Source organism: Suillus fuscotomentosus (genome assembly GCF_016647785.1).
Source record: "Suillus fuscotomentosus strain FC203 chromosome Unknown F5891scaffold_3, whole genome shotgun sequence".
NCBI lineage: Eukaryota > Fungi > Basidiomycota > Agaricomycetes > Boletales > Suillaceae > Suillus > Suillus fuscotomentosus.
The window spans coordinates 525208-549787 of NW_024539515.1; the positions used below are offsets into that span (position 1 = coordinate 525208).

General features: G+C 48.8%; 14 protein-coding genes across 14 annotated transcripts; 7 read left to right on the forward strand and 7 right to left on the reverse strand.

Annotated features, from left to right (window-relative positions):
* Positions 1 to 94: 94 nt before the first annotated feature.
* Positions 95 to 1356, reverse strand: F5891DRAFT_1136367 (U1 zinc finger-domain-containing protein). The gene is made up of 6 exons (XM_041364813.1): positions 1289 to 1356; positions 1188 to 1239; positions 1076 to 1135; positions 850 to 1023; positions 663 to 797; positions 95 to 606 (listed from the first exon to the last, which is right to left on the reverse strand). The coding sequence occupies exons 1-6, from the start codon at positions 1292 to 1294 to the stop codon at positions 425 to 427; spliced, it is 609 nt and encodes a 202-aa protein (XP_041232593.1). The 5' UTR covers positions 1295 to 1356; the 3' UTR covers positions 95 to 424.
* F5891DRAFT_353389 (like-Sm ribonucleoprotein) lies at positions 1294 to 2039 on the forward strand. Its single transcript, XM_041371484.1, has 4 exons — positions 1294 to 1517; positions 1576 to 1677; positions 1730 to 1783; positions 1834 to 2039. The coding sequence occupies exons 1-4, from the start codon at positions 1404 to 1406 to the stop codon at positions 1855 to 1857; spliced, it is 294 nt and encodes a 97-aa protein (XP_041232594.1). The 5' UTR covers positions 1294 to 1403; the 3' UTR covers positions 1858 to 2039.
* Positions 2040 to 2201: 162 nt separating this feature from the next.
* On the reverse strand, positions 2202 to 2575 carry F5891DRAFT_925264 (uncharacterized protein; the record flags this gene model as incomplete). The annotated part of the gene is made up of 2 exons (XM_041373861.1): positions 2202 to 2282; positions 2348 to 2575. Coding segments are annotated over 2 exons (309 nt in total), but the record flags the coding sequence as incomplete, so codon positions are not given.
* A 601-nt stretch (positions 2576 to 3176) lies between these two features.
* Positions 3177 to 5898, forward strand: F5891DRAFT_940731 (uncharacterized protein; the record flags this gene model as incomplete). The annotated part of the gene is made up of 3 exons (XM_041374292.1): positions 3177 to 4275; positions 4327 to 4613; positions 4663 to 5898. The coding sequence occupies 3 exons, from the start codon at positions 3177 to 3179 to the stop codon at positions 5896 to 5898; spliced, it is 2622 nt and encodes an 873-aa protein (XP_041232596.1).
* Positions 5899 to 6188: 290 nt separating this feature from the next.
* On the forward strand, positions 6189 to 7089 carry F5891DRAFT_353455 (silencing group B protein). The gene is made up of 6 exons (XM_041371485.1): positions 6189 to 6325; positions 6373 to 6442; positions 6499 to 6586; positions 6635 to 6762; positions 6819 to 6947; positions 7000 to 7089. The coding sequence occupies exons 1-6, from the start codon at positions 6305 to 6307 to the stop codon at positions 7047 to 7049; spliced, it is 486 nt and encodes a 161-aa protein (XP_041232597.1). The 5' UTR covers positions 6189 to 6304; the 3' UTR covers positions 7050 to 7089.
* A 39-nt stretch (positions 7090 to 7128) lies between these two features.
* Positions 7129 to 8641, reverse strand: F5891DRAFT_1181324 (uncharacterized protein; the record flags this gene model as incomplete). Its single annotated transcript, XM_041366024.1, has 7 exons — positions 7129 to 7468; positions 7523 to 7923; positions 7978 to 8089; positions 8144 to 8277; positions 8310 to 8324; positions 8379 to 8490; positions 8541 to 8641. The coding sequence occupies 7 exons, from the start codon at positions 8639 to 8641 to the stop codon at positions 7129 to 7131; spliced, it is 1215 nt and encodes a 404-aa protein (XP_041232598.1).
* Positions 8642 to 9507: 866 nt separating this feature from the next.
* On the reverse strand, positions 9508 to 10139 carry F5891DRAFT_353545 (uncharacterized protein). The gene is made up of 3 exons (XM_041371487.1): positions 9968 to 10139; positions 9598 to 9910; positions 9508 to 9540 (listed from the first exon to the last, which is right to left on the reverse strand). The coding sequence occupies exons 1-2, from the start codon at positions 10006 to 10008 to the stop codon at positions 9685 to 9687; spliced, it is 267 nt and encodes an 88-aa protein (XP_041232599.1). The 5' UTR covers positions 10009 to 10139; the 3' UTR covers positions 9508 to 9540; positions 9598 to 9684.
* A 64-nt stretch (positions 10140 to 10203) lies between these two features.
* On the reverse strand, positions 10204 to 11206 carry F5891DRAFT_353530 (uncharacterized protein). Its single transcript, XM_041371486.1, has 5 exons — positions 10986 to 11206; positions 10811 to 10935; positions 10590 to 10745; positions 10304 to 10533; positions 10204 to 10251 (listed from the first exon to the last, which is right to left on the reverse strand). The coding sequence occupies exons 1-4, from the start codon at positions 11081 to 11083 to the stop codon at positions 10451 to 10453; spliced, it is 462 nt and encodes a 153-aa protein (XP_041232600.1). The 5' UTR covers positions 11084 to 11206; the 3' UTR covers positions 10204 to 10251; positions 10304 to 10450.
* A 563-nt stretch (positions 11207 to 11769) lies between these two features.
* On the reverse strand, positions 11770 to 13282 carry F5891DRAFT_999845 (uncharacterized protein). The gene is made up of 3 exons (XM_041378576.1): positions 12962 to 13282; positions 11847 to 12866; positions 11770 to 11791 (listed from the first exon to the last, which is right to left on the reverse strand). The coding sequence occupies exons 1-2, from the start codon at positions 13206 to 13208 to the stop codon at positions 11914 to 11916; spliced, it is 1200 nt and encodes a 399-aa protein (XP_041232601.1). The 5' UTR covers positions 13209 to 13282; the 3' UTR covers positions 11770 to 11791; positions 11847 to 11913.
* Positions 13283 to 13310: 28 nt separating this feature from the next.
* F5891DRAFT_999846 (uncharacterized protein) lies at positions 13311 to 14232 on the forward strand. The gene is made up of 2 exons (XM_041378577.1): positions 13311 to 13987; positions 14040 to 14232. The coding sequence occupies exons 1-2, from the start codon at positions 13397 to 13399 to the stop codon at positions 14127 to 14129; spliced, it is 681 nt and encodes a 226-aa protein (XP_041232602.1). The 5' UTR covers positions 13311 to 13396; the 3' UTR covers positions 14130 to 14232.
* A 717-nt stretch (positions 14233 to 14949) lies between these two features.
* Positions 14950 to 16617, forward strand: F5891DRAFT_1124965 (uncharacterized protein; the record flags this gene model as incomplete). Its single annotated transcript, XM_041363930.1, has 8 exons — positions 14950 to 15274; positions 15323 to 15399; positions 15453 to 15540; positions 15592 to 15706; positions 15760 to 16032; positions 16081 to 16164; positions 16215 to 16366; positions 16415 to 16617. The coding sequence occupies 8 exons, from the start codon at positions 14950 to 14952 to the stop codon at positions 16615 to 16617; spliced, it is 1317 nt and encodes a 438-aa protein (XP_041232603.1).
* A 60-nt stretch (positions 16618 to 16677) lies between these two features.
* Positions 16678 to 17156, reverse strand: F5891DRAFT_353598 (uncharacterized protein). Its single transcript, XM_041371488.1, has 2 exons — positions 16886 to 17156; positions 16678 to 16834 (listed from the first exon to the last, which is right to left on the reverse strand). The coding sequence occupies exons 1-2, from the start codon at positions 17074 to 17076 to the stop codon at positions 16738 to 16740; spliced, it is 288 nt and encodes a 95-aa protein (XP_041232604.1). The 5' UTR covers positions 17077 to 17156; the 3' UTR covers positions 16678 to 16737.
* A 9-nt stretch (positions 17157 to 17165) lies between these two features.
* On the forward strand, positions 17166 to 19008 carry F5891DRAFT_1161148 (RNI-like protein). The gene is made up of 3 exons (XM_041365251.1): positions 17166 to 18216; positions 18274 to 18560; positions 18619 to 19008. The coding sequence occupies exons 1-3, from the start codon at positions 17328 to 17330 to the stop codon at positions 18778 to 18780; spliced, it is 1338 nt and encodes a 445-aa protein (XP_041232605.1). The 5' UTR covers positions 17166 to 17327; the 3' UTR covers positions 18781 to 19008.
* Positions 19009 to 20464: 1456 nt separating this feature from the next.
* On the forward strand, positions 20465 to 24475 carry F5891DRAFT_939909 (uncharacterized protein; the record flags this gene model as incomplete). The annotated part of the gene is made up of 4 exons (XM_041374251.1): positions 20465 to 21331; positions 21393 to 21875; positions 21925 to 22870; positions 22923 to 24475. The coding sequence occupies 4 exons, from the start codon at positions 20465 to 20467 to the stop codon at positions 24473 to 24475; spliced, it is 3849 nt and encodes a 1282-aa protein (XP_041232606.1).
* Between the last annotated feature and the right edge of the window lie 105 nt (positions 24476 to 24580).

The following is a 24580-nucleotide window of genomic DNA, read 5'->3' on the forward strand; positions in this document are numbered from 1 at the left end:
ACGGGTCTTACTGCAAGAATTGGTTTTCTATAAAAGGAAGGCAAGGCAATTTCTTATGGTAGAACGAGCGCTAACTTATGGAACTCAAAATTTTGACACAGTAGAGCAGGACCTGAGTTGTAGCTAGACAGACCAACTCTGTAGTAAGCTGCTACTGAACGAGCTGGGGAACCCCCAGTTGTTCTTGCTTTGTTCACCAGAAGGTAGGCACACGGGTAAGATACATGTGGTCTCAAAATTGTGTCACAAAACCTTCTGTTCCATGATTATGTTAATCAAGGTATACAACGAGTAAACCGACACAACCAAAAAATGAAGACATTTGATAAGACACGGAGGAAGGAAGGAGAGTTATATTTTACCTTGTAGAGATATACTAGGAAACACACAACCCACCGCAGAATTGATGCCCAATAGACGGCGATTACCTGCCAGCCATCATTCTCAGTCTGTCAGGATGCATACCGCCTGGTCCCGCATTGGGATCATTTTGATTTGGTGGGGGTGGGCTACCGCCCGGTGGCCCAAAGTTACCATGTGGCGGGAAGGGTGGCATACTGCCACCAGGCCCGCCACCATTAGGGCCATTTGGAGGGAATGGAGGACCTAATATTTTGTTTGCTTAATCCCAAACTTTCAATGATGCGAAGAGATGGACTTACCGCCTGGGAAACCGCCAGGAGGACCCATTGCTGCGGGAGGGGGCATACCATCACTAGGAGGGAAAGGTGGTATGGTACCAGGTGGTCCCATCATGCCCGGGGGCGGGAAGGGTCCTGGGGGGAAAGGCGGACGAGCTGAAAAGCAATTCAGTTTTGGGGTAAGAGGACAATTGGGTCGGATACCCACGCGGAAATGCTCCGGGAGGACCACCGAAGCCCATGGGAGGTCCTGGAAACGGTGGTGGGGGTGCGCCTAGGTGATGAGGGCCAAACCCAAACCCTCCAGGAGGAGGGCCGCCTCCGCTCTCGTACGCTGCAGTGATCTGATCGATGATACTCTGTGCTTTGTCATGGCCAAGCGCTGAAATCATGCCTCAATAACCTGTCAGTGTGAGAACGCGATGCTCACTCACATGCATAGTAGTCTCGGACGTTTGCTAGGTGATTTCTTCCGCTGTTATGAGCTTTGCGCACTACGTGATGCTTCAGAACCGAAATCTAGTTATTAGCAATAAAGTAACTCACCTGAAGCAGAGTCGTGAGTGAGAAAAACATCACAGTAGTCACAATAGTGTTTCTACACTGCGATTAGTAGTTATTGCACAAGATAGAATGATACAACGTACAGGCATGACTGGGTCACTACTAGTACTGTTGTTGGCGAAAGAAGGAGTTGGGTATGTACAAGCTGTCTGAGTTCGAAAGATAACTTACTGCTTACCTCATCTCACCTACACTTCAATGGATCCTTCATCGTCGGGCATCCAGGAGCCTTTCGACCTCATCAGATTATCCCTCAGCGAACGTGTTTTCGTGAAGTTACGGGGAGATCGCGAGTTGACTGGCGTACTTCATGTTCGTCGACTTGGTGTATTTCATCAGCTCGCACGTACTGAATTATTTTGGTTTACAGGCTTACGATGGTCATATGAACCTTATTCTGAGTGATGTTGAAGAGACCATCATGATCGTAGACCCCATCGAAGGAGGTATAGATGGACACGGAACCGTCAAAGTAAGTCTCAAGCTTGATGCTGAGCAACGAGGCATTAGTTACGACTTTGTAGGTGGCCAAGAGAAAAATGGAGATGTTGTTCGTTCGGGGAGATGGCGTTATCCTGGTATGCGAATTTTATAGACAACTCTTGACTAGTAACTGACTAGACGGTAGGTGTCACCACCATCGCGGACTTGAATATCTCAGGACGTTGTAGGCGTCGTAGATCAGTACTTTCTCTGCCAGTATATTTTTCGGCAGCAATCCCCTTGCATGTATCTCCAAAGCGTCTCACACACGTCCTTGTAATAATTGGATGGTAAGAAGTAAAAATGCATTTAATACGTAGTTCTGATCGAAGAGGACGTAATACATGAAACGATTCATTCCAAGATACAATACTCCTACACCTAGGTCGCAGCTATTACAAGTCCAGAAGGGTTGATTTCATTGACCTCAGTTGGCACTCCTTGAGAGGCAGTATTGGGAGAGTTAAGGTTCATGGTAACCGGAGGTGAAGGTCCAGGCTGGTCTGCTGCAAGATCCTGATCTGAATCTGGAGCTACTGCGCCAGAAGGCCAAGTATCAGGGTCTCTGAGCCAACCAGCATGGATGACTTTAATCTTAGACACGCAAGAAAGTAGAAGTAAGATGGTAACAGATAATTTTGAGATGAGGCGGAACTTACTACGAGAGTTAGGGGAAGGCTACGTTTCAAACGACCACCATTTACAAGACCCTTCCAGACCTTCTCAATTCCATCCTTCCAAGCTTGTTCATTATTGACGGCACCTGGCTCACTAAGAAGTTGCTCTAATCTCTGACGAGACGAGGATGGAGGAGAGCGGCGATGGACTTTTGTAGGAGTGAGCCAGAGAGCCCGACGGGCGGCATAATGAGCTGGACCAGAAGGGGGAAATTCAGGGTTGGATATTAGAGATGAGCTGGTTGATCTGTTTGGGGATGGCAGTGGAGTATCCTTTGGGCGACTACGGGCATCACGGGAATTGAATTTTCCTGCAATTTTGAAAAAACGGGAATTGGGGGGAACAGGGGGAGCTGGGCGTTGTATGTTAGTGGTATTAGAGACAAATTTGTCTAGCTTGTTGGGTATCATGAAAGAGCGACAAGTCCTTGGTCGGCTAGGCCAGGCTTGCTTAGGCACGCATTCAACACAAGGACTTTACGCGTATATACAAAGTACTAAAATTAGTCATAATACAAAATTGGAAATTAATTCCCATATAACTCGTCAGCAAAGGCTACCGGGCTCGGACTGCCTGAGACTTGCCTCCTCAGTTACGAGCCCAGGTATGCCATCCGCTAGGACTTCAAGGGTATTTTACCGCTTGAATTCGCCATCACAGTCTACTACTTCTCTTTCAGAGAATGAAGATGACGATATAAACAAATCTTTGTTTTTTGGTGGTCCAGTTTCCTCTGTTGTATCACCCGCTCAATGGGCTTCTCGCCTACATCACTCCGCAGATGGAGCAATCCATTCATCACACTCTCCCATGTCCCAAGTTCCCCCAGAGGTCCTCATTCATATCCTCAAACACTTACACACTCCCAGAGATCTCTATCATTCATTATTAGTTTCGCGCTCTTGGTGCGAATGTTCCGTCGAGCTTCTGTGGCACCGCCCTGCCTTCACAAGACTTTCCACCCTCGTGAAAATGATGAGGGTACTTAGCCGAGGCGACCAGACTTTTACTTATAGTCGATTCATTCGCCGTCTCAACTTCCTCTTCCTCGGTGCCGACCTTACCGACGCCTTGTTCTGCCGCTTAGCGCAGTGCGACCACCTGGAACGCTTGACACTCGTGAATTGTAACTCTATCTCCGAAGATGCCCTTCTTCGCGTACTACCTTGCCTCCCAAACCTGGTCGCTATTGATCTCTCAGGAGTCATTGAAACTTCTGATCAAATCATCATTGGCCTGGCATCAGCCGCCAGGCGCCTACAAGGCATCAATCTCGCAGGATGTAGACAGGTTACCGACGCTGGCGTGTATGCCCTAGCTTCTAGCTGTCCCCTTCTCCGTCGCGTCAAACTCAGTGGCGTTGATCAAGTCACGGACGGTCCTGTTTCAGCTCTTGCCAAGTCTTGCCCCCTCCTTTTGGAGATTGACTTGAATAATTGCAAACGCATTACAGACATCTCTATCCGCGACATATGGACCTACTCTACGCATATGCGTGAAATGAGGTTGTCCCAGTGCGTCGAGCTCACCGATGCCGCCTTCCCGGCGCCAGTCAAGCCTCAGGTGATTCCACGGAATAACCCTTTCCCAGCCGCCCCCCTGAGCCAGGATGATGGGCTTCCACCTTTGTTTATCCCAAGGCCCTTAGACCATCTTCGGATGCTCGATCTGACCGGCTGCGCCCTTATCACGGATGATGCTGTAGACGGGATAATTTCCCATGCCTCGAAAATTCGGAACCTCGTTCTCTCAAAATGCATCCAATTGACGGATAGGACTGTAGAGAATATTTGTGTTCTCGGCAAGCATCTGCACTATTTGCATCTCGGACATGCAGCCAACATCACGGACCGCTCGATTAAAACACTTGCACGGTGCTGCACCCGCTTACGTTACGTTGACTTTGCAAGTACGTCCTCTTCTCCTTCGCAGTCCAATATAATTTAATTACATACAACAGACTGTGTTCTTCTCACTGACATGTCCGTCTTCGAGCTCTCCAGCTTACCCAAGCTCAGAAGAATTGGTCTTGTGCGCGTCAGCAATCTGACAGACGAGGCAATATACGCTCTTGCTGAGCGATACAGCACTCTAGAACGCATTCATCTTTCCTACTGTGATCAAATATCGGTCATGGCTGTTCACTTCCTACTGCAAAAGCTCCACAAGCTCACTCATCTGAGCTTGACGGGTATCCCTTCTTTCAGAAAACCCGAATTGCAGCAGTTCTGTCGTCAACCTCCACAGGTCAGTGGCGCAGATGCTCATGCCTAATCAGTTGTTGATAGTCCTTTAGGAGTTCAATATGAGCCAAAGAATGGCCTTTTGTGTCTACTCGGGCAGCGGCGTTGCTAAACTGAGAAGCTTCTTGACGGACTTATTCAATACGATCACGGAAGATATGAACGCTGACGATGATGAAACGGAGTACGACGACGACTTTGACGAAGGATTTGTTGAAGGTGCTATGGATGCTGATATGGAGGGTGGAATGGATGGTGATGTTGACGAAGATTTCATGCACGATAGAAGATATAACTTCCACCATACGCCTCAGCCAGCTTCCTCCACCCTCCGCATGCACCATCACCCAGAAATCATCACTCCTGTCTTGCAGCACCCCGAGCTTACAATGCAGCGTGATATGACCTTGCGACCAGGACATGTCTCCATTGCGTCATCTCCAGCCGTGTTCTCTGCTAACAGTCAATCGGCGCCTGCACCATATGCTCTTAATCCGCAACCCGTAGCGGAAGCGTCCAATCCCGTTATGAGACGTCCTCGCTTTGGTTACCAGCCCGTCATTGAGATTTCCACTTCCCCCCCTCAGAGCGACGTTGCATCCAATCGCAGTACTGGCACACAATCGAATGGAGCGGGGTTTTTCCGCACATACCAAGAACCATCATCGTCTTCTGGTAGAAGTAATGGCGCTTTAACGCCCGATTACAACTTTGCAGAGATAGGTCATGGCCGGGGCGCAGAACATGATAATATCGACCACATCGGTCCACCACCTCATCAGTTGGCAAGACATAGTTTTACGTCAACCGCGTCATTTAATGCCGCTGCAGGGCCTTCGGCCCAGGGCATCACCCAAGTGATGCACTCTGCGAATTTTGATTTTCGCCACGGGCAGAACCCCGAACGTCATACTTTAATGATGGAACAAGCAAAGATGACTAACAACTACTATCCTACCCCTTCTACCGGATCTTCCGACCGTCTCGTGCCATGGCCACCCATGCGCACTGAGCCCTTGTACGATGTCCCGTCGCACAACAGCCAAGAGTTACAAGCATCTGTTCAGGCTGCTCTCAGCCCTCCGTCAGACCCCCGTGACACTGAAGGAAGAGGAAGAAGTGTCAGGAGAAGCTTTCGAAACACCTTCCACGCTGCTGAGCATTTTTTCTTCGGCCGCGGGTCGACTTCGAATGGGCAGGTCCCTGAGTCAAGTGTCCCAAACCCTTGGGCCCCAGGAAATGTAAATAGCACCGGCGATGCAGCTGGGAATGGCGGTCAGCCTCGCTAAATGAGTGCTGAGTAGCCCAACGTCCGTGTCCGCAGTAAGTAGACCCACAAGTTCATAGCAAGCATGGACATTACACATGTTCTTCCCCCCAAACACATTACGCAACCTTTTTTGTTGTAACTTCAAACTCGGAATATTTATAACCATTACGCCAGTTATTGTTGTTCTTTTGCCTGTATCGTTTACCACTAGTGCTGTCGTGTAGGTTTTATGGTACTTATAGTGTTTATGTAGAGGCAATCAGAGTTGTTCCTGGGTTAAGAGGTGTGGGTAGTTACTAGTTAGCTCTCACGATCTCAACCAAGTCACACTCAACTACTGGCACTCGCAAAAGCAGGGTTGTCGAAACCTGCCCTACCCTGCTACGCTGTCGGGAAGCTGAGGCAAGCACATTCTAAGTTCCAACATGAATATTCGTGCAGTTAGGGTAAGCTGGCAACCTCTTAAGACTCATAAGCTGCTCATTTTCACCAGGTCGAAGATCTTGCAGGTATGCAAGACTGCAACCTGCACAACCTGCCCGAGAACTATACGATGAAATACTGTTGGTTTCTTTCGCTTCATTTCTTCAGATCAGAGATTGACAAAATCGGCGACCAGATCTATATCACGCATTATCCTGGCCTTCGCTTTCATATGTGGCGGAGGACCACAACGGACGGATTGTTGGTTATATTCTGGCAAAAATGTGTGTCAAACGTTTTCGCAGCTGAACTGTATTCTAATTGAATCGCAGGGAAGAAGTTGATGAGCAAGAAGGACAATCTGCAATTAATCATGTTCCTCATGGGCATGTCACCTCGATATCTGTCATGAGATCATACCGCCGACTCGGTCTGGCTAAAAAATTGATGCTCCAATCACGTAAATTTACTCTTTGTCCGGGCTAGAACAGGCATTGACATGTTCTTTTATTTCAGAGGAGGCGATGAGCAGCATCTACCGCGCGGCATTCGTGTCTCTCCATGTCCGTAAGTCGAATCGTGCAGCACTAGGTCTGTATCGCGACACACTCGGGTTTACCGTCAAGAATATCGAGGAAAAGTACTGTAAGTCCCTGGACCGCTTTGTCCTCTAGTCATTTGACCGCGTGTTCTTTAGATGCCGACGGAGAAGACGCGTACGCGATGCAGCTCACGTTCGAGCACTAATGCGAAGGAAACTGTGGGGCAGACTGATAGTTTACAGCTATATATTTGACACTTAACGAATTACTGTCGCTCTTGTTGGCTACGGTTTTGCGTCGCTCTCCCCCTGATCAGGTAGCGTCTCTTCCATTGCAGCAGCTGCTTCAACATCCTTCTGAGCCTCAGTATCGTCACTCTCAATAATTCCTCTGGCTGACATGACAGCTTCCCGAATGATCTTTGCCGTATCGAGCCCTAACTGGTAGTAGCCGTCGTTAAATCTTGGATTGAACATATTGGTATGCGCTTGAACTTCATCTGCAGCCTGATGATTTCTTGCGGGAAGGAAATGCGCAGCTATAGGAGATGTTCGCTGAGGAAGGATGACGAACGTCCTCGGCGACGAGAATGAAGGTGGAGCTGGTGGAAGTAAGGTGTAAAATCTGGAATGAACTAAAAGTCAAGGCACCCAGTGATTCTCGCTCTGGTGGACGTACGAGTGGAATGTGACCCCAAGATGTACTTGTACATCAACCAAATCTCGCATACGTTTTCGCAACGCTTCCTCATCCCAGAGGTTGCGAACGTAATTCATGTGATCAGTAGCCCAGCTGTATCCAGAACCAATGTCGTCTCGGCGGTAATATGCTGTTCCAGCGGCTGCGCCAGCCACTAGCGCTCCACCAACAGCATACGCTGCAGGTGCCCACTTTGCCCAACCACTTTCCTCAGTTGGGGCCGCTGCTATTGCAAGAGGGGGTTGCCCAGAGACGGTCGATGATGCTCCTTTCTTGCCAAACAATGAGAACACATCTGAAACAACAGTGCGGGCTGCACCAGCGTATTCTACAGCCTTGGTTGCACTATTCTTGAATACAGTGGGGTGAAGACCAAGGTACTTCAAAAGTTTAGCGGCAGTAGGAAAACATCAGTTGACAGTTAACCAACTCACGGGAGTGTCGAATGCTATGCACGCGATTATGTTCGGCCACAGTGGAGCGTTTTTATCAGGTCTGGAATTCACAAACGCAAGTAGAGCGTCAGCAGCAAGTAACCCTCCCATGCTGAATGACTTTGATCGATCACGTTACAACCATCATGCTTGAATTCCTGCTCACCTATGGCCACATAGTACAACTCTGGTTTTCCCGGCTCCGCCCCCTTGACCATCCGCGACTTCTCTTTGTACGGTCAGAGTAGTTAGCCAGTCAGCAAAGTGTTCTACCGCGGCGTTCTGAAGGGGAGTCTTCATCTGCGTGCAAAGTTGAGGTGATCATCGCGCACCAATTGTCCTTTGGTCTGCACAGCTCATAGTCAGCAGCCTAAACGGCGACATGAAGAGAATGCCCTAACCTCGTATGCGGGGAACACTATACATTCCACTTTGAGGTTCTCTATGACTTCTGTCAGGACATGCTCTAGCCTTGAGGGGAAGTTCTTGAATGTCGTATCAGTTCCCTTGAATCTACGCATTGTTAATTGGGGGGCATTCCAACTTGCAATGTTTACACTAACCCATGAATGAAGACGATGAGAAGGAGGTCAGTAGGAAGCTGTTTGATTACCGCCAGACTATCTGCGCTCTTGTCTTCTGACGGCGAATCTCCCGAGCTCATGCTTGCGAATGATTGAGTATACCAAGTGTTGGCTTTTTAGTGGTTAATTATGAAATGGGCGGGTAGCGAGCGAACGGTGGTAGATGGAAATGTAAATCTCAGCCTATTGAACTCGTGTCGTAATGGAATAACCATGTACCTAGAAATGTAACTAATAATGGGTCAGTAAAGTAACTTGTCTAGTATGGATGATAACTCACATAGATCTCGGTCTATAGATATTCGCTCGTCGTCGTATGTCCTTTATCACATACTACGTTACCGTTACGCTAATACAAGTTTACCGGGCCCGTATGTACCTGTATAGACGACTGCACAGTCTCGGACTCATTTATGTACCCAAAAAGCTCAAGGAAAGTTAGTGAGAGGGCTCGAGATATTCTAGTCCGGACTTCAAAGTTGTGTTAATATTCACTGGATAAAGTCTGTATCTGAGTATTCGATGATCGAACTTGCGCACTGCGCTGCCGCAAAGTCGCCATTAATTCTAATATTGATTATGGCCGTGGACCCTACCTCTAATCAAGAAACTTCAGGCGCAGGTGCCTCATACAGCAAGCCCAGTGGCAGGAAAGAGATAGAAGAAACTAATCTGAGAGAAGGCTCGGGAGATTGAAGATGAGATGGAGACTTGGACAGAATGTACCACAGGGAGTAAAATGACAGGGTAAATAGTTCAAATCGAGGTGCAGGTGTGTTCTGTAACTCAAGGTCAAGGGCAAGTGAGTGGTGATGGACTTCGTCATGGGCCAAACAAAGAGTTTCGTATATGCAAGCCGAAGAACGAACCTCGAGTCAGATACCCAAACGGAGAGGGGTATTGTATGTGTAAACCGGTGACTCGAGGGCTGAGTCAACGAATGAAAGTTTGACTGGCGTCGTGAATTGATTGACGAATTCTGTGATACAATGTGGATCAGCAAAAGAGAGAGAAACCGACCTCATTTTGAGCGAACTACCGCATGACATCAAGCTTTATCAAAATGTTGTTATGAACCACAAATCGTACACGAGCAAGGCGCTCGTACAAACAAAATCACGGCTCACGCCCTCTGTGGAGTGCCAGTGACATGATTAATTCCCTGTAGCGAAAGCAGCATAAGTATGGTCGTCGCGAAAATGACTGCGGAGACCCTTACGATTATGTAAGGGTTGCCAGCAATGACCATTCCAATTTCGTGAATAGAATATTTATTTTTGATTATACTTACGACGACCCAGACAGACATAGAACGCAATGTAGATGAAAGTATTGGGCCATACTGAAATCTGTATGACGTCTAGATCAGGATCACAACACCGAGCCACTTATAATGTGTTACATACATAGTAAATGAAGGACACGCAAACGCTGATGAGCAGACCATTACTGATGGTAAGAGGAATCAGCTTATCCGGCACGGTATCAGGCCTCCGGAAACCAGTGCAAAGAACGCGCAGAGGTAGGCAGCGATAAGGATATCTCCGGCAGCTGCAACAGCATTTACAGACATTAACGCCCTTTGAGCGTCACGAGTTCGATGAAGACTGTCAACTTGATGCTAAAGGGGTAGATGTATTACCCGAGCTGCCTGATATTTTGGACGTGATTAACGCTCTTGCAACGTAAGCTTTGATATCACATATTAGTTGACTGATATTGATATCGAAGGGGGCACGTACTCACTGACAAATTCGGCAATATGACAAGGGACATAGTTACAACCATGCTCTCGTTGCTTACTGCGTGGAATCGGCGACCGTGCACTGGCGGAAACCACACATACATATATAGACATGCATGGGGAGCGATAGAAGCTGTATGGGCGATCAATATTCAATACGAATGGATCGATTTAGAAAGCCCTTTGAATGATCATGAGCGCTGTGAAGCCATTGAACAGAATTTCGACCTGTGATGCAAATGAACACTTAGACGGAAACCATGAGCCACCGTCATGCAACTCACAACTGGACTCCACGTGTCCGAGGTCACTAATGATGTCGAAATCGGTGATGGAGCATGCATAGGCTTTCATCTGGAGTTTAGGCCGCAAACATACAGCACACTCACCTGCGGGCGTAATCAAAACTTGATGCATAGAATCTGACATGCAGCGCCAACCTAAAGGAAACAGATGATATATCAGTCATCCCTACGTAAATATACTGAAAACTTGATGCGCCCACGAATCCGAAGAATATCAGGTAAAGTAGTAAGTAGTAAGTCCCAGTTCTGCACACATTGCAAGTGAGTTTGTGATTGTGAGCTTCTGGCGGGAGAAAAACAGCACGAGAGCATGCCTCCGTAGAGCCTGCAACCTGAGAGTTTCAATAGACAGACTATTCGACAAAGAACCCTTACATTGCGGGGACCACAACCCCAATCGAGAGCGCTCTAAATATGGACAATAAGTGATGTACTCGTAAGGGGTATACGTACGTGTTATCCAAAGCACCCATGGCAGAGACGCGTGTATAGTTTGGATGAAGATCCTGGGATGGGGGACGATTGGATGTTCCATCATAAATACAAGAACAATCTTCTTTCCATGACTAGAATGTGAAAGCATCTAAATGTGGAATATCAAGAACGTGTCACACTTAGAGTTCGAAACACCGAAGCAACAATTGATAGGGACCATAGCCGCATCTGATGCAGCTTATAGGGGTATCGCGTAAGATGTGACAGTGTTGCAAGACCTCCGAATGCGGAACATCAGACTCACAAAGGCATTGCACGCCAAGCAGCAATAATAAGGGCGTTGAGTTGTACCCCAAATTGTCTGGTGCATTTGTAGACTCGCGGATGTGAGATGAAATGAAGTGAGGTCATGTTGTCTTTGTCGATCTACGCTGTTATGCAAAACATGATGAACATCTCATGTCGAGTACCGTCGGATACTCCGTGATCGAACGGGATTGCTCAAGAATACTCATGTCGTATACCTAACACACGATCAGCGTCGAGACCAGAACGGGAACCAAGAGCGTTTATGACTCACCACTCGTGTTAACGTTCTAATCACACCACCTTGGGGTAGCCGTGGTCACAGTTGCCTGGAACAGCATGAATGATTTCTAGTATAGGAGCGCAGATACAGTACTGTATAGAATGAGATTGCAACGGCACAGCCCTTCATGGTGGACACAATTCTGAGCTACCGTTATCTGTGCTCAAGCGCTTAGATTGTAAAAATTGGTTATACAAAGATGATACACTTGCAACAAGTCCAAACTAAAACGAGCACTAGATGATCTAGGAGGATGTTAACAAAACCACACAATACACCTCAACTTTGTGAAAGCTCGTATGACTGGCTCTGGTATGGTGCTTGTGTCTGAAGCACTAGGGAATGGGATTGTGTAGAGTTCTGCGAAAGGCTCGAATTGGAAGTCATCTGAGAGTCTTGCGACAATTGGAAAGGTCCAAATGCTGATTTTGATGCAGTGTCTTTGGGCAATGGCGAAATATGGAGCGTGCCAGAACGGAAGTGTCTTGCTCTATCATTTCGGGTCACAACGGGAGAGCTGCGATGTTCTATGCGCTCAACGTCCTCCCTTTCGGCCGGCGGAGAGAGCTGCCTAGGCCGGTTAGCAGGAGTGTGTTCAGGTTCAGAGTCAGGCCACTGAAGATCAGCGTCAGCCACGTCCACAATCATGCCCGTAATGATGGTGGCTGGATCGTCGGAGGTGGACAATGTTGCACCTTCTGCTGCACCATTGTGAACCGTCTCTGGTGCTTGGATGCTCTGGATGCTAACATCCGCTACATCCTCCCGTAGGAGCTGTCGCTCTACTGCATCTTGCGATGAGCTTGACGAATCAGTGCGAGGACGATGCAGAGACATATTGAGGGCCTGAGCAATCTCGCTGAGTCTACTGTGTCGCCGATCAAAGGAGTCGATTTGAGCGGCAATATTAGGGCGGAATGAGAGCGTGCTGAGGTCTGGTGATTGCGGAATAGACGCAATAGATGAGGTGTCAGCCGGTGATGACAACTGAGCAAAAGATGGGAAATCGCGTCCTCTGATAGGAGCGGCCTGCAGAGCAGCAGGGGGTTTATGCAAATTGATTCTGTGCACTGCAGGCAGTGGCGGTGTTTTCTCCGGCGGGAGAAAGGAAGATGATTGATGGGAGGGAGGAGGCGTTGAAGAGGGTACGCTCAGAATTCGCGATGAGGCGAATGGCTGAGAACCCGACGAGCCTTGATCCGTAAAATTGGCACTTGACAAATGTGATCTACCTATGTACAGAAAGGCAAAATTTGTAAGTTGGTTGTTGGAAAACACGCAAAATACGTGTATCTCAGAACAGGTAAATGACATCAGGGAGACGCACTGTTGGAAAGGGGCACTGGCACCGAGCTGCCCGATGACTCGGTCATGCTTTGAGCCTCCGCTGCATCCTGCTTTCTCATGCGCACAATTTCCTTTTTGCTCATCGGTTGAAGTTGCCAGATATGATCATGCCTGACATGAGAAGCAAGCTCGTCAACGGTTGAAAAGGTGAGTCTACACCAGTCCCAACAACAGAAGAATGTTCGTGGTGGAGAAGGTTGTGGATGAAGTGAATCTGATTGAATCATTGCAAACCTAAGCTATGCGAATAGATTGTGCAATATTTATGTGTTCACCAATGTGCAGCAGGTTAAGACGTGAAGTTGTTTATCTCTGTTTAATTCAGAAGCCTCTACTCGCGCTGTCTTGACACTAAACGGACGTAAACGTCTGTGTAAGTAGCTTTCAAGTAGCTCAAGCTATCCCTGACGTCAACATGCAATCCGGTTTTCAAGATTCTGACATTTTATCTTATCTCGCCCTTCCTCAGGACTATAATCCTCTTCCAAGTGTCGATCCTATCGAGTTTTTGAAAAGACATTTACATGAGCTACCTCCCAACATCATACAGCGATTCTCACTCGTCACAACACCAAAACAACGAACAACGATTACTGAGATACGTAATCGAAGACTGAAATTTACTGAATCAAGACCGCGGTCTCTGAGCTTCGCAGTTGCCCGAAATACCTGGCCAACACTGTGGCAGGGCAGAGAACGACGAGGACAAGAAGAAGGGAAGGAGGAGCAGGAATGGGCAAAAATGAATTTCCTAGGTGGTTCAGAACAACAGGTGGGCAACCTGGCCAAGCTACTCGGCGACATGGAGGAGGAACGGGAAGCGGAGAGAGTACGATTTATCCAGAGAACGCAGGCGAACGATGATTTTGTCCCGGAAGAGGAAAGTGACAGTGAAGACGAAAATGATTCAGAATATCCTGAAATTCAAGAACCTGAATCTCCACAAGAGGCTCAGGCGTTATTTGAAAGAATCATAAGAGAACGATTCATATATGGCTTGCTTGAAGTGAGTCATGTAGTTTTGCATGAAAAGCCAACTCGAACAAATTTCTTGTCAGGGAGCAGATTATGATTCAGTTGACTGGGATGAGTGGCTTGATGTAGATGATGATAGAAATGCAGAAGAGCGGTGGTTTGACGATGATTGACGGACATCAGATATATTTAGTAGATTCTCGGTATTATCCCGCCGGGATGCTGCTCCAGTAGGACCAGAGCTCCGGATGCTGAATCTTTTTGCTTGCCCTCATCCATCTCGTCGGCCCACCCTAAAGCACCTAAAGCATGGCTGCCCAGATTCATCAAACCCCGAGTCTTTCATCCGATATTCAGCGAGCGCTGCAACAAGCCGTCGGCGAAGTCAATAATGCATTTACGCAATCCCAGGACAACCAGTCGAAAAAGAAACGCGTTCGTAACGATTCAACCGGTGGAGTCTCAGTAGACGGCTCGCAGAAGAGACAGAAGCGAAAGAAAATTTGTACTGACGATGTGAATGCATCAACTGTTCAAGTCAATGAGCAAAGTGTCGAGATGGAGAAAGATAAAAAGAATAAAAAGAAGAAGACCGACAAAGGGAAGGCCAAGGAGGTCGTACAGAACACTGTTGACACTCTTAGTCCTCAGTTGGTGGAAGATGCACCAGAGACCCATCCAACGAGCTCAGTCGATTTTCTGAATGCTGTTGTTGCTGCTGCATCTGCTACAGCAGACTCGCAGCACTTGGATGTTTCACCGTACCAGGCACATTCTTCTTACCAGGATCATCATATCATGCCAAATCTACAGCATAATCACTCCTCACCTCCTTACATGACGTATCCTCCCATAAATTTCCCCTTTCCCCCTCCAGCACATCCTTACGGTCAGTCTTCATCGCACTCTGCAAATCTTCTTCCCAACTTGGGGTTCCCCGACGTCCAGTTGGCGTCAAATGACGAGATTCTTCGTGCATTGCAAGAGCTGGATATGTCCAAACTTGCCGGGGTATTGAAGACATTGGGTGATGCCGCCGCCGCAGCCAATGTACCTCTTGGTGTTCCTCCAGGGTTTATTCCACATTTGCCTAGTCATTCTAACATGCATCCACAACCCCCACCTCAACCGATGGGACAACCACCTTCTACATCGGGAGCAATCCTGAATACTGCTCCCAAGTCGACCAAGACGACCCACAAACGTGTTTTGGACATGAGCCTTCCGGGGCCCGAACATGGCAATCCAGATCATGCTCACATGTTAGCTAACAAGTGGATGAACGCAACAAAGCTGGCCGAGATGGTTAAAACACAAGGCAATTGACTTCCAAAGGCCGTGAACCATCGCTAATTCTTTACAATAGGCCTCGTTTACAAGAAGGGCAAATTTTCTGCAATTGAAGAAGAACAACTCCGGGCCGCTATCGAAACTTTTAAAGCGGTGCGCTATTCATGATACTTGTCGACACGAATACTCAACATTGCAGATGACAGGGTCGAGGTCTTACAGACGATCAGCTCCAGGACATTATTTTCCAGAAGAATGAGAAAGGCAAAGACAATGCGTTTTGGTCGGAAATTAGTGGGTTTCCTTCTGTATGAAATGCCGGTCTAATGTTAAGATCTCGATTAGCTTCCGCTCTCGCTCTACGCCCTATTATTGCCGTTTACCACCACGTTCGTAGGGCATTCCATCCCAAGAAGCAGCAAGGCAAATGGATGCCCGAAGAAGATGCAGTGCTGAAACAGTATGTCATTTCCGCCCTCTTCGTTCATTAACATCTCATACGCTGTCTATCAGAGCCGTTGCAGACCTTGGTCAACAATGGGAAAAAGTCAGTGAGATTGTAGGTCGAATGTCCTCCGATTGTCGTGACCGTTATCGCAATCACATCGCCAATCGCGAAGTCCGGGTGACAGGGGCATGGACAAAGGAAGAAGAACAGGAGTTGACGGCAATTGTCACGGAGATGACGATCCAACAGGGCAAGGACTTTGATAACGATGTCTTCTGGGGCAAAGTGAGTGATAGAATGGGGAATAGGCGCGGCAGACAACAATGTCGAATCAAATGGTCAGCGCCTTTGATATGCGATATCTATAAATTCGACTTTTCTTGCAGGACAGATTCGCTGAGTAAAACTGTCAAAAATGAAGGGCAAAAACCACGATGGAGCGCTCAAGATGCCTATATATTGGTCCATAAGTACGGCGGTAGTCTGCTGTCGGTTTCTATATGCTTATTTGTTTTAACAGGGTTGACTCCATGAACGTTAGGGACGATACTGAGATCGACTGGAAGACACTGCCTGATTCAGATTGGAATTTATGGAGTGCTCATTCACTCCAACGACGCTGGTTGACGATGAAGAGAGGAATCAAGGGGTACGAAGACATGACCCACCAAGGTTCGTTCTTCAAGGACTACAAGTGATTGTTGCTTATCTTACCTGTAGAAATCATGGATATCCTACGAGTCAAGAAAGCTCACCTTCCTCCCGCTTCGGCAGCACGTAAACGAAAAGTCATCAGCGCAGCAAACATTGATGAGCCGGCGGAACCAGAGCCTGGAGACGCGGGGCCAAGTGGTACACAAGAAGGTGCATCTGATAGCCAAGATAGAGATGCTGATGGGTCAACCGATGATTCGGATGCTTGATTTTATTGCTATAGTTATAAACACCAACATACAGTTATTGTTACCATAATGCTTCTCAACAAGTTCTGACTTCGAGCCAACTCTTGACAAATTTGAGACTTTACATTGATATTTTGTCGGTCAAACAACTCCTAGAAGACCGGCACTTCCTCTCATCCCCCTTCCTCTCGCAGCAGCAAAGCTGATGCACACGCAACTGAGCAGAAAGCCGGCGAACCTTGCAAGCTCGCTCAATACAAGCACAGCAAAAATTGATGAACGTCTTTACCTGAAAAATGCGACACGAGATATGGACCTCTCCTCGTGGGGCGTGCGCGACGATGTGAATATGGAGCGCAATACAGCTGGTGTGACTGGGAAGCGACTAGATGGATTAGGTGGTGGCGGCTGTAGTGGTTGCTGGTTTGACAGCCTCGTCGCCGTAATGGTCGACGAGCTCCGCGAGCTGGTAGAGGTCATTGCTCAATCACGTAGTTTTCCAAGTCGGGTAACGCCGAAGTCTGCGTTCCAGATGGAAGTTTGTGTTGGCCGGGTATGGACAAGTAGACGCCCCCGGTGGCCCAAACAATCATCACACAGTTCACGACAAAAGACAACGACAGAGGTTTTCATGGCTATGCTGGCGCTCCACTAGCATCCTGATTGTTAGAACCCTCCTTCCGCGCGCGCGTGTACACCTCAAACTCTTCTATCGCTATCTCAAACGCATTATGAATAGCCCAGATGTTGAGGACATGAAGAGGATCGTCGATCGGCTCCCCCAAACAGATTCAGAACGCCGAATCGTTCGTCACTTGGTCATTCGCGACCCCAATTGCGGGGTAAGTGACGAATGGGTTGCCCCAGAGATGATTTTCTGTCGTCATTTGGAGTCGGTAGTGCTCTCTGGGGTGGCGGATACGTCTGACAAGACTATTGTCCATCTCGCACGTGAAAACTGCAATATACAAGGTCTTGACCTTACTGGGTGCAAGTACGTCACTGACGTGAGCATCATGGAATTGGTCGCGAAAACGCCTCCTTTGCAGTGGCTGCAGCTCAGCGGGGTAGTACTCACTGATGCTTCAGTCTCAGCAATCGCTAAGACCTTCCCGAAGCTTGTGGAATTGGAGCTGAACGACCAGCCGCTCATGACGGCTGTGTCTGTTCGCGACATTTGGTCATATTCTAGAAAACTTCGCACTTTGATGTTGGCCCGCTCTCCTCAGTTAACCGATAGTGCGCTGCCTTCGCCGATCAAAACCCTCATTCCTCAGCCTTCTGGGGAGAAGCCGTTACCAGCTCATCCTCATACCTGGCTTGATCAGCTTCCACCCCTAATCCTACGACATACCGCAATCGATCTTCGTGTGCTAGATCTGAGTCACTGCCCGAAGCTGACCGATGCGAGCGTCGAAGGCATCGTGGCACATGCTCCATTGCTCCGGTCACTTGCATTGGCCGGCTGTCCTAATCTTACTGACAAGGCTGTTGAAAGCATATCCAAACTTGGCCTTCACCTCGGCAACCTTACCCTTGCACATTGCCCGCAAATCACCGACAATGGAATTGTGTCCTTGGCGCGATCATGTACCGAGCTTCGATCTGTTGACTTGGCATGTAAGTGTTGATCTTGTTGAGCATCCAATCGTATTGCATGCTGACGCAAAGCTATAGTCTGCCGACAGTTAACTGATATGGCTGTATTTGAATTAGCTAGCCTAGAACGGATTCACCGCCTTGTTCTTGTCCGTGTACCAAAGCTGACCGACAACGCTGTCTATTTCCTTGCGGACCATACCCCTTCATTGGAGCGATTGCACCTTTCATATTGCGACCGCATCACACTCAAGTCGTTACATCACCTAGTCCGAACTTGCAATCACCTTGTGCACCTTACTGCGACTGGCGTACCTGGTGCAAGGCGGACCGGCGTCGGGCGGTTTTCTGACCCGCCTCCTGCGGTATGTCCCAAACCATTGGTACCTATGACGTAGATTCTTATCATCGTGCCAACCCCAGGATCTGGACCCCGATCAGAAGTCGGTTTTCCGTGCCTTTAGTGGTCCGAATATAGCGGCGCTGCGCAAGTTCCTCGACAAGGAGAAACTGAGACGCGAACAAGCGGAGGCTCAGAACATCCCATTTGTGCCCCGATCGGATGATAGCATGGATCTATATTAGGGGGGAACGTTGTGAGCTGGCGGTCGATCTTCAGGACTTCAAGCTTCAGGGTTGCGCTACCATACCTTATGTGTCCATTTTATTCATCGTGTCGACGACTTACTCACCTCGCATACTTCACGTGGTATCACACTTGACGTGCTGTTGTGCTTCTACTATGCCTTGACACTATTTCTATAATGATAACGCCAATCGCGTTGCAGTCAACGTGGTTCTTCTGTTCTTCTGAATCTCAGGGGGCCGGTACACCTGAATTCTTACTAGTAGCGCGCGGAGATAAGTCACTGCGGAAACGAGAATGGAGCTCCACTGTAATCCGAGGGTGTTTAGGTGTACAACCCGACGTGGTACAGACGTAAGACCTAAACTGAAGTCGACGTGGACGAAATTCACTGCGGAAATGAAATTGCAGCTCCACTAGTGGTGGCGCGAACAAATTACCACATGGCCAAGCGTTGTACATGTATGGTTATTAACCCGAGACCAACCCGAGAAGAATATTGCTGCAGATATGATGCTGGTAGACTCGGTAATCTAATTATAAGACGCAGTGCCTCAGTCACTCGTCATCTGGCTGCCATCAATCACTGGCCCGAATTTCATTGTTGCGGTCGCTAAACTTCACTAACCGGTGTTCTTCCAACCACCCACGTTTTGTCTTCTTCGACGTCGCAAATTCGTAATTGGTTGGGAAACACTGAAACACCGCACGCACCGTTCTCCCAGCCAAGTGAAAACCTACCGGCTACCCGCTCGTTGTTGCTAACAGGTGAGTGCCGCCGGGGACGGCCTCATGTCGCATCATCCGATCATGGGTGATTAATCTGAATCAATTCGAAACCTTCCCCTGAGATTCGTGCGCGCTCTTTGCATCCAAGGTGGGAGGATATGAACCAGATAGATTTCTAGTTCGGTTGCCAACCAACTTCTAGTTCTGTAGTTTGACATATATTATTATATTTATACATATCGCACAGCATCGCTCTAAAAGACTACTTGCGAATTCAGAAATCAATGCACGTGGACGTACGCGTCTGGTGGTCGCGGACCGCAAATAAAGTTTAATCTCCGCTTATGGATCTTGGAGAGCTCTCTGACGTATCGGTCTTTTTATACATATACACACCCATTAGTATTTGGCCTACATCATCTCCAACTAATAATTGCATCATCTCCACTACTTTCGTTCGCAACGCCCCATTAATCCTTTCATTCTTAATTCCGAACCCCTCGCAGTGCTCACTAACAGGGCAACGACCCCAACCAAAAGTGTCAGTTGTTGGGCAGGTATATGCTCGTCGGGGTCGTGTCGCCCTCTACAACCATTGCAATTAATTGCCAAATTCGCTTTCACTGTCACGTTAAATTGGCAGCGCAGTCGCTGCAGGTCGTCTCGAACGTACTCACTGAGTTGTGTCTGGCGGGCAGCCAAGAGGCTCCCTAAGGTCTGTCATCCGTGTTCAACACTCTAGGGCTTTCTCTTTGGCGTAATTTCTTACATATTCTTATGTACTATCGCAGACCCTTTTGACGAATGGAGAATGGCTCTCCCGTAGCGCATTTAGCTCCCTCATCTCGGACGCGCACGACATCTCGACGCCCGCGACCGCGTACCCCTTCATCACCCATCTCCTTGCTGGAACGCCGGACAGCGAACGCGACTGTTTTCACTTCTGAGCATCTCATGTCCTTTTCAGTCGATACATCTTCCATACACGAGATTTCCTCTGCAGTCGTGTCTCGTTCTACTCGGCAGTCACCACAGTTTTCCCAGCAGTTTGTGCCTCTCACACCCATCATCGCATCTCCGTTGAGCACCCCCGCGGCGAGCATGACAACCAACGTTACCTTTAGCCTGAACTCCGACACGGATGATGAAAGGGATGGAAAATTTGCACGCAGCGAGTCTGCTGCAGACGTAGAGTTGACTATTCCAACCCCAACTTGGATGGCCACACCTCCAACACCACCTCCAAAATATGCCCATATATCTTCAACCTCTGTGTCCTCGCGACCACACTCGTCTTTCGTGACTGCCTCCGCCTCTTTCCCGGACCCTACGTTTGCCAGCATATCTGAACAGTCCCCGGAGCTGACTGTGAAGCGTCGAGCGTCACTTCCTCCAACATCTGCTGTGAAACCCTTACCCGTCATTCCTCCCGCTGCACCGCCTTTGGCATTGACACCTCTACGTGACAATCCCGTCAAGCAAGGGACAATATCATCCGGAAGTCCGTTACGTGTGAGTATCGGTGAACACAGTGAGGAACGATCACGTCGAAACGGCAAATCAGCAGCACATCAGAAGAAACCATTGTTTCACATGCTGCAGGATGAATCAGATAAGGAGGATGACGGCAAGCTCAAGAAGTTGAATGGCCATCATAAGAATCCAGCTGAGGAGTCAAGCTCGGAAGCTGCCGATCATCCGCTTCAGGGAAAGGATGATGATCTTGTAGGAAGCAAGGATGACGTGAGAAAATGTCATGCACTCTTGGAGTTGCTCTCCACGGAAGTCGGATATCTTTTCGATCTTAAGGTTCTTGTTACAGTGAGTCGATCGATCCGGATTAGCCAATTCTCCAGATTTTGATCGTCGCACGTTTCATCAGGTGTACCTTAGGCTTCTGCCCGGTCTGACGACTCGTCCACCACATCCCCCCTCTTCTAGCCTTGGGATGTCCCATTTCTCCCGTTCCGCCTCTCCTGCCTTCAACCCACCTTCATCGAACCCCGCTACTCGCACACAATCTGTTTACCACCTGTCGGCCCCCGTGCCATTCTCTCCCTGCGAAAACCTCCTCCCTGTGGTCAGTGGTCCACCAGCGCTGGTTGCTGTAACGAAGGAAAAGTCTCCAATGCGGCGCGTATTCTCCCCCGCTGACCTTGGCTTGATAACTCGTAATATGGAGGACATTCTGAAGTTTCATGAACAATTAGTTTGTGAACTAAGGGCACTCGTTTCCCCTCTCGGCTTTCCGATGATTCTCGATGGGGCTAGTGGCGGCGTGACGATCATGCAGAAGGAATATACCCGCAATTTGGAGACATTACACTTAGCACTTGATGCAGTTGCCACAAAATTCATTGAACGGGTAGGTGCGATGCGATGCTTCGTGTCCCACAGTACTGAGTCTCCTTTAGGCACATGAATTTCATTTGTACCAATCGTTCTGTTCCGGACATCCTGAAGCGTTCGACCTTGTCCGAAAAGTCCAACAGGAGTTCCCAGCTGAATGGGAGACGTTCGAGCAATCATGTGCCACCATAGCTGCTGAAATGCGCATCAATGGCTCGCTTCACTCTATCACCGACAAAGAAGCTGAAGATGACGATGGCGCAGACGGTACTCTCAGTGAAAACGAGTTGATCGCAAGAAGGCGACGGCATTCGCTTTCATCATTGGACGCGCCTAGTTATCGGCAGAGTATTTCCCGCGTCAGCTCTAACGCCAACCTTAAGGCATCTATAGCCAGTACGTCTGAAAGTGGGCACTCAGATCGGGGGCAAACTGGCATGAAGTCGAAGCTCGCATTCATGGATTACCTCATCAAACCTGTTCAACGTATCTGTCGTTATCCCTTACTCCTCGATCAACTCCTCGATCATCCACGAAGTGCAAGCGGCAGCGGTGAGTCAAGCTCTGTGTCTAACGCGGAAAGCGGATCGCGCGATGTGGAGGTAAATTCGGTGCAAAGTGCGCTGAATGTCATGCGGGCCGTAGCCAGCTCCGTGGATGAAGCACGACGCCAGCAGGATTTAGCAATCAAGTCCTCCCTCATTACCTCACGGATATTGCAGGGACTAGCCCTAGTAACGGCATCTTACACTAGACCTGCATCGCACAATCTTTCTTTCGGTTTCCTGTCGTCCCTAGGCCCTTGCCATCTCGCGGGATCATTGGATGTGATCCACTACCCCAGTCTCAATGCCAGTAGCAACGGCACAGTCAAAGCCAAGTATCTCGGGGCTTTCTTGTACCCTGGGGGTTACATCATTCTTGCCAAAGTTCATAAAGTGAGGACGTACGAGCCGAAACACTGGTTTTCCTTGGCAGGGTTTGACCTAGTCGACTCGACGAACGACGAAGGTATGTAGGTTTCAGCTTGTGAATACACAACGTTTAATACCACCTTCGCTAGCCCTATTGCCGAGTTGGTTTCGCCTTTCTGGGCGAGGTCACATTTTCGAATTCGCAGCGTCTTGTCGCCGTGAGAAGGATGTCTGGAAGGCTGCTATTCATCATGCCCTCGAACTTCCTGCTGCATGGACGAGTGAACCGATATGCAGTTTTAGAGGTGACTCTAAAGGGGATTTCGTGTTGTCGCTGCTAGAAGATACGCCATACGAAGTGATCAGCCCTTTGCCCACTATCCAGTCTATTCCCGAGCTGGATAATGAAGCAGCATCTAGCAGAGACGAGAACCACTCACTCTCTGCCCACTCCGATCCACCGAGGTCGGGTCGGGCGTCCTACAAAACCGACCCATCTCAGAAATCTGATTCTGGTCATCAGCTCGGTCCTAGCCGTCGCTCATCCACCACATCCAATAGGACTTATCTTACCATGCTGTCAGAGTCGGATACAATTCATCTTGTACGCGCCACTGCCCCCGCACGTGAACAGGTCGATCGTGGCCTCCTTGATGTGTTCTCGGAGAGCTGTCTCTCCGCTCGCTGCTATGCGCATACCCATGAAGAAGAACTTTTTGAAGCATCGAAGGTGTCGCGGTCGTTCTCAAGGTCAAGCTCAGGATTGACCATGGCTGGTGCTATGAGTGTGGCTGCAAAGAATCGTCTGACCAAGCGGGAGAGTGTGCTTGTCCCCAGGCGAAAGAGTTACATAGATGTTGGCGACATCCCTGCTGTACCTACCATCCCACCAGTCAAGCTGGCCAAACGCCGCCAACCAACGAAACTCAAGCTCGTTGCCGTTTCAAGGACTGCGTCTCTGGACGACGAAGTGAAACTGGATGGTGCCCCAGAGTCGCCTTCCCCTATGTCACAGTGTTCTTCTGTGTCCATTTCTACTCCAGGGAGCCCTATCGTCCCTGGGTCACTATCTGCACCCACCTCGGTGCTGTCAGGTGTGGCTCCTCGACCAGATCTTACAGCCCGGAAGGAAGCCTTCACGCCCAAACGAAGCCGCTCTATGGTCGAGAATGTCCGAGTCCTCTTCTCGCGCTCTACATCGCCAATGCTTCCCCTGTCATATCAACCATCCGATTCGAGTAGTGCATCAACTACACCAAGCCTACTCAAGTGGTGGTCGAAAGGGACGCTTCGAAGAAGGGTACAAAGTGCGCCCGATGTCCCACTCGAGGAACTTCCCTCAGATGCATCGACCAAGTCTCTCAGTAATCCACTTCCAAACTTTCACCCTTCTTTGGCGTCCGCGGATCGTCCGATGTCACAACCTGATTTGATGTGCTTAAGTCAGTTTCCACATTCTGCCCCTGATTCGTCTGCTGGGGATTTCGGGGTTGTAGTGTCAACTCCAGTGCGATTGAGGACGCTGTTTGGGTCGCCCAGTCTCCGCCGCCGCTCGACCACTGCAGCCTCACTTTCATCATCCCCACTGGCAGGTAGCCAGGAGGGAGGATTTACTCCACGCACTGTGCGCATGCGTCGCAATCTTTCGTTTTTATCACGACTCACCCCCATGGCACCGGATACTGTTATGCAGAATTCATGATCATAAAACCACACCCTCGGGCTACATACCATAATTGACTGACTTCATTATTGTACTACTATTCATCGTCGCATATCTTATTTTTTACCAGCATCAGTTCATACA

Bases quoted from the DNA above. Each gene is read 5' to 3' on its own strand.
- F5891DRAFT_1136367 (XM_041364813.1), bottom strand. The intron at 798-849 runs GTGGGTATCCGA...ATTGCTTTTCAG, and splicing joins TCCTCCCGGAGCATTTCCGC to CTCGTCCGCCTTTCCCCCCA. The intron at 607-662 runs GTAAGTCCATCT...ACAAAATATTAG, and splicing joins TCCTGGCGGTTTCCCAGGCG to GTCCTCCATTCCCTCCAAAT.
- F5891DRAFT_353389 (XM_041371484.1), top strand. From the start codon at position 1,404: ATGGATCCTTCATCGTCGGGCATCCAGGAGCCTTTCGACCTCATCAGA. The intron at 1,518-1,575 runs GTTCGTCGACTT...TTTGGTTTACAG, and splicing joins AGTTGACTGGCGTACTTCAT to GCTTACGATGGTCATATGAA. The intron at 1,784-1,833 runs GTATGCGAATTT...ACTAGACGGTAG, and splicing joins GGGGAGATGGCGTTATCCTG to GTGTCACCACCATCGCGGAC.
- F5891DRAFT_353455 (XM_041371485.1), top strand. From the start codon at position 6,305: ATGAATATTCGTGCAGTTAGG. The intron at 6,443-6,498 runs GTTGGTTTCTTT...ATCGGCGACCAG, and splicing joins GAACTATACGATGAAATACT to ATCTATATCACGCATTATCC. The intron at 6,948-6,999 runs GTAAGTCCCTGG...CGTGTTCTTTAG, and splicing joins GAATATCGAGGAAAAGTACT to ATGCCGACGGAGAAGACGCG.
- F5891DRAFT_353545 (XM_041371487.1), bottom strand. From the start codon at position 10,008: ATGGTCTGCTCATCAGCGTTTGCGTGTCCTTCATTTACTAT. The intron at 9,911-9,967 runs GTATGTAACACA...GACGTCATACAG, and splicing joins GCGTGTCCTTCATTTACTAT to ATTTCAGTATGGCCCAATAC.
- F5891DRAFT_353530 (XM_041371486.1), bottom strand. From the start codon at position 11,083: ATGGGTGCTTTGGATAACACGTACGTATACCCCTTACGAGTACATCAC. The intron at 10,746-10,810 runs GTGGGCGCATCA...TGTTTCCTTTAG, and splicing joins ACCTGATATTCTTCGGATTC to GTTGGCGCTGCATGTCAGAT. The intron at 10,534-10,589 runs GTGAGTTGCATG...TTTGCATCACAG, and splicing joins CGGACACGTGGAGTCCAGTT to GTCGAAATTCTGTTCAATGG.
- F5891DRAFT_999845 (XM_041378576.1), bottom strand. From the start codon at position 13,208: ATGATTCAATCAGATTCACTTCATCCACAACCTTCTCCACCACGAACA. The intron at 12,867-12,961 runs GTGCGTCTCCCT...TTCTGTACATAG, and splicing joins GCCAGTGCCCCTTTCCAACA to GTAGATCACATTTGTCAAGT.
- F5891DRAFT_999846 (XM_041378577.1), top strand. From the start codon at position 13,397: ATGCAATCCGGTTTTCAAGATTCTGACATTTTATCTTATCTCGCCCTT. The intron at 13,988-14,039 runs GTGAGTCATGTA...ATTTCTTGTCAG, and splicing joins TCATATATGGCTTGCTTGAA to GGAGCAGATTATGATTCAGT.
- F5891DRAFT_353598 (XM_041371488.1), bottom strand. From the start codon at position 17,076: ATGACCTCTACCAGCTCGCGGAGCTCGTCGACCATTACGGCGACGAGG. The intron at 16,835-16,885 runs GTAAAGACGTTC...CGAGCTTGCAAG, and splicing joins TCTCGTGTCGCATTTTTCAG to GTTCGCCGGCTTTCTGCTCA.
- F5891DRAFT_1161148 (XM_041365251.1), top strand. From the start codon at position 17,328: ATGAATAGCCCAGATGTTGAGGACATGAAGAGGATCGTCGATCGGCTC. The intron at 18,217-18,273 runs GTAAGTGTTGAT...GCAAAGCTATAG, and splicing joins TCGATCTGTTGACTTGGCAT to TCTGCCGACAGTTAACTGAT. The intron at 18,561-18,618 runs GTATGTCCCAAA...TGCCAACCCCAG, and splicing joins TTTCTGACCCGCCTCCTGCG to GATCTGGACCCCGATCAGAA.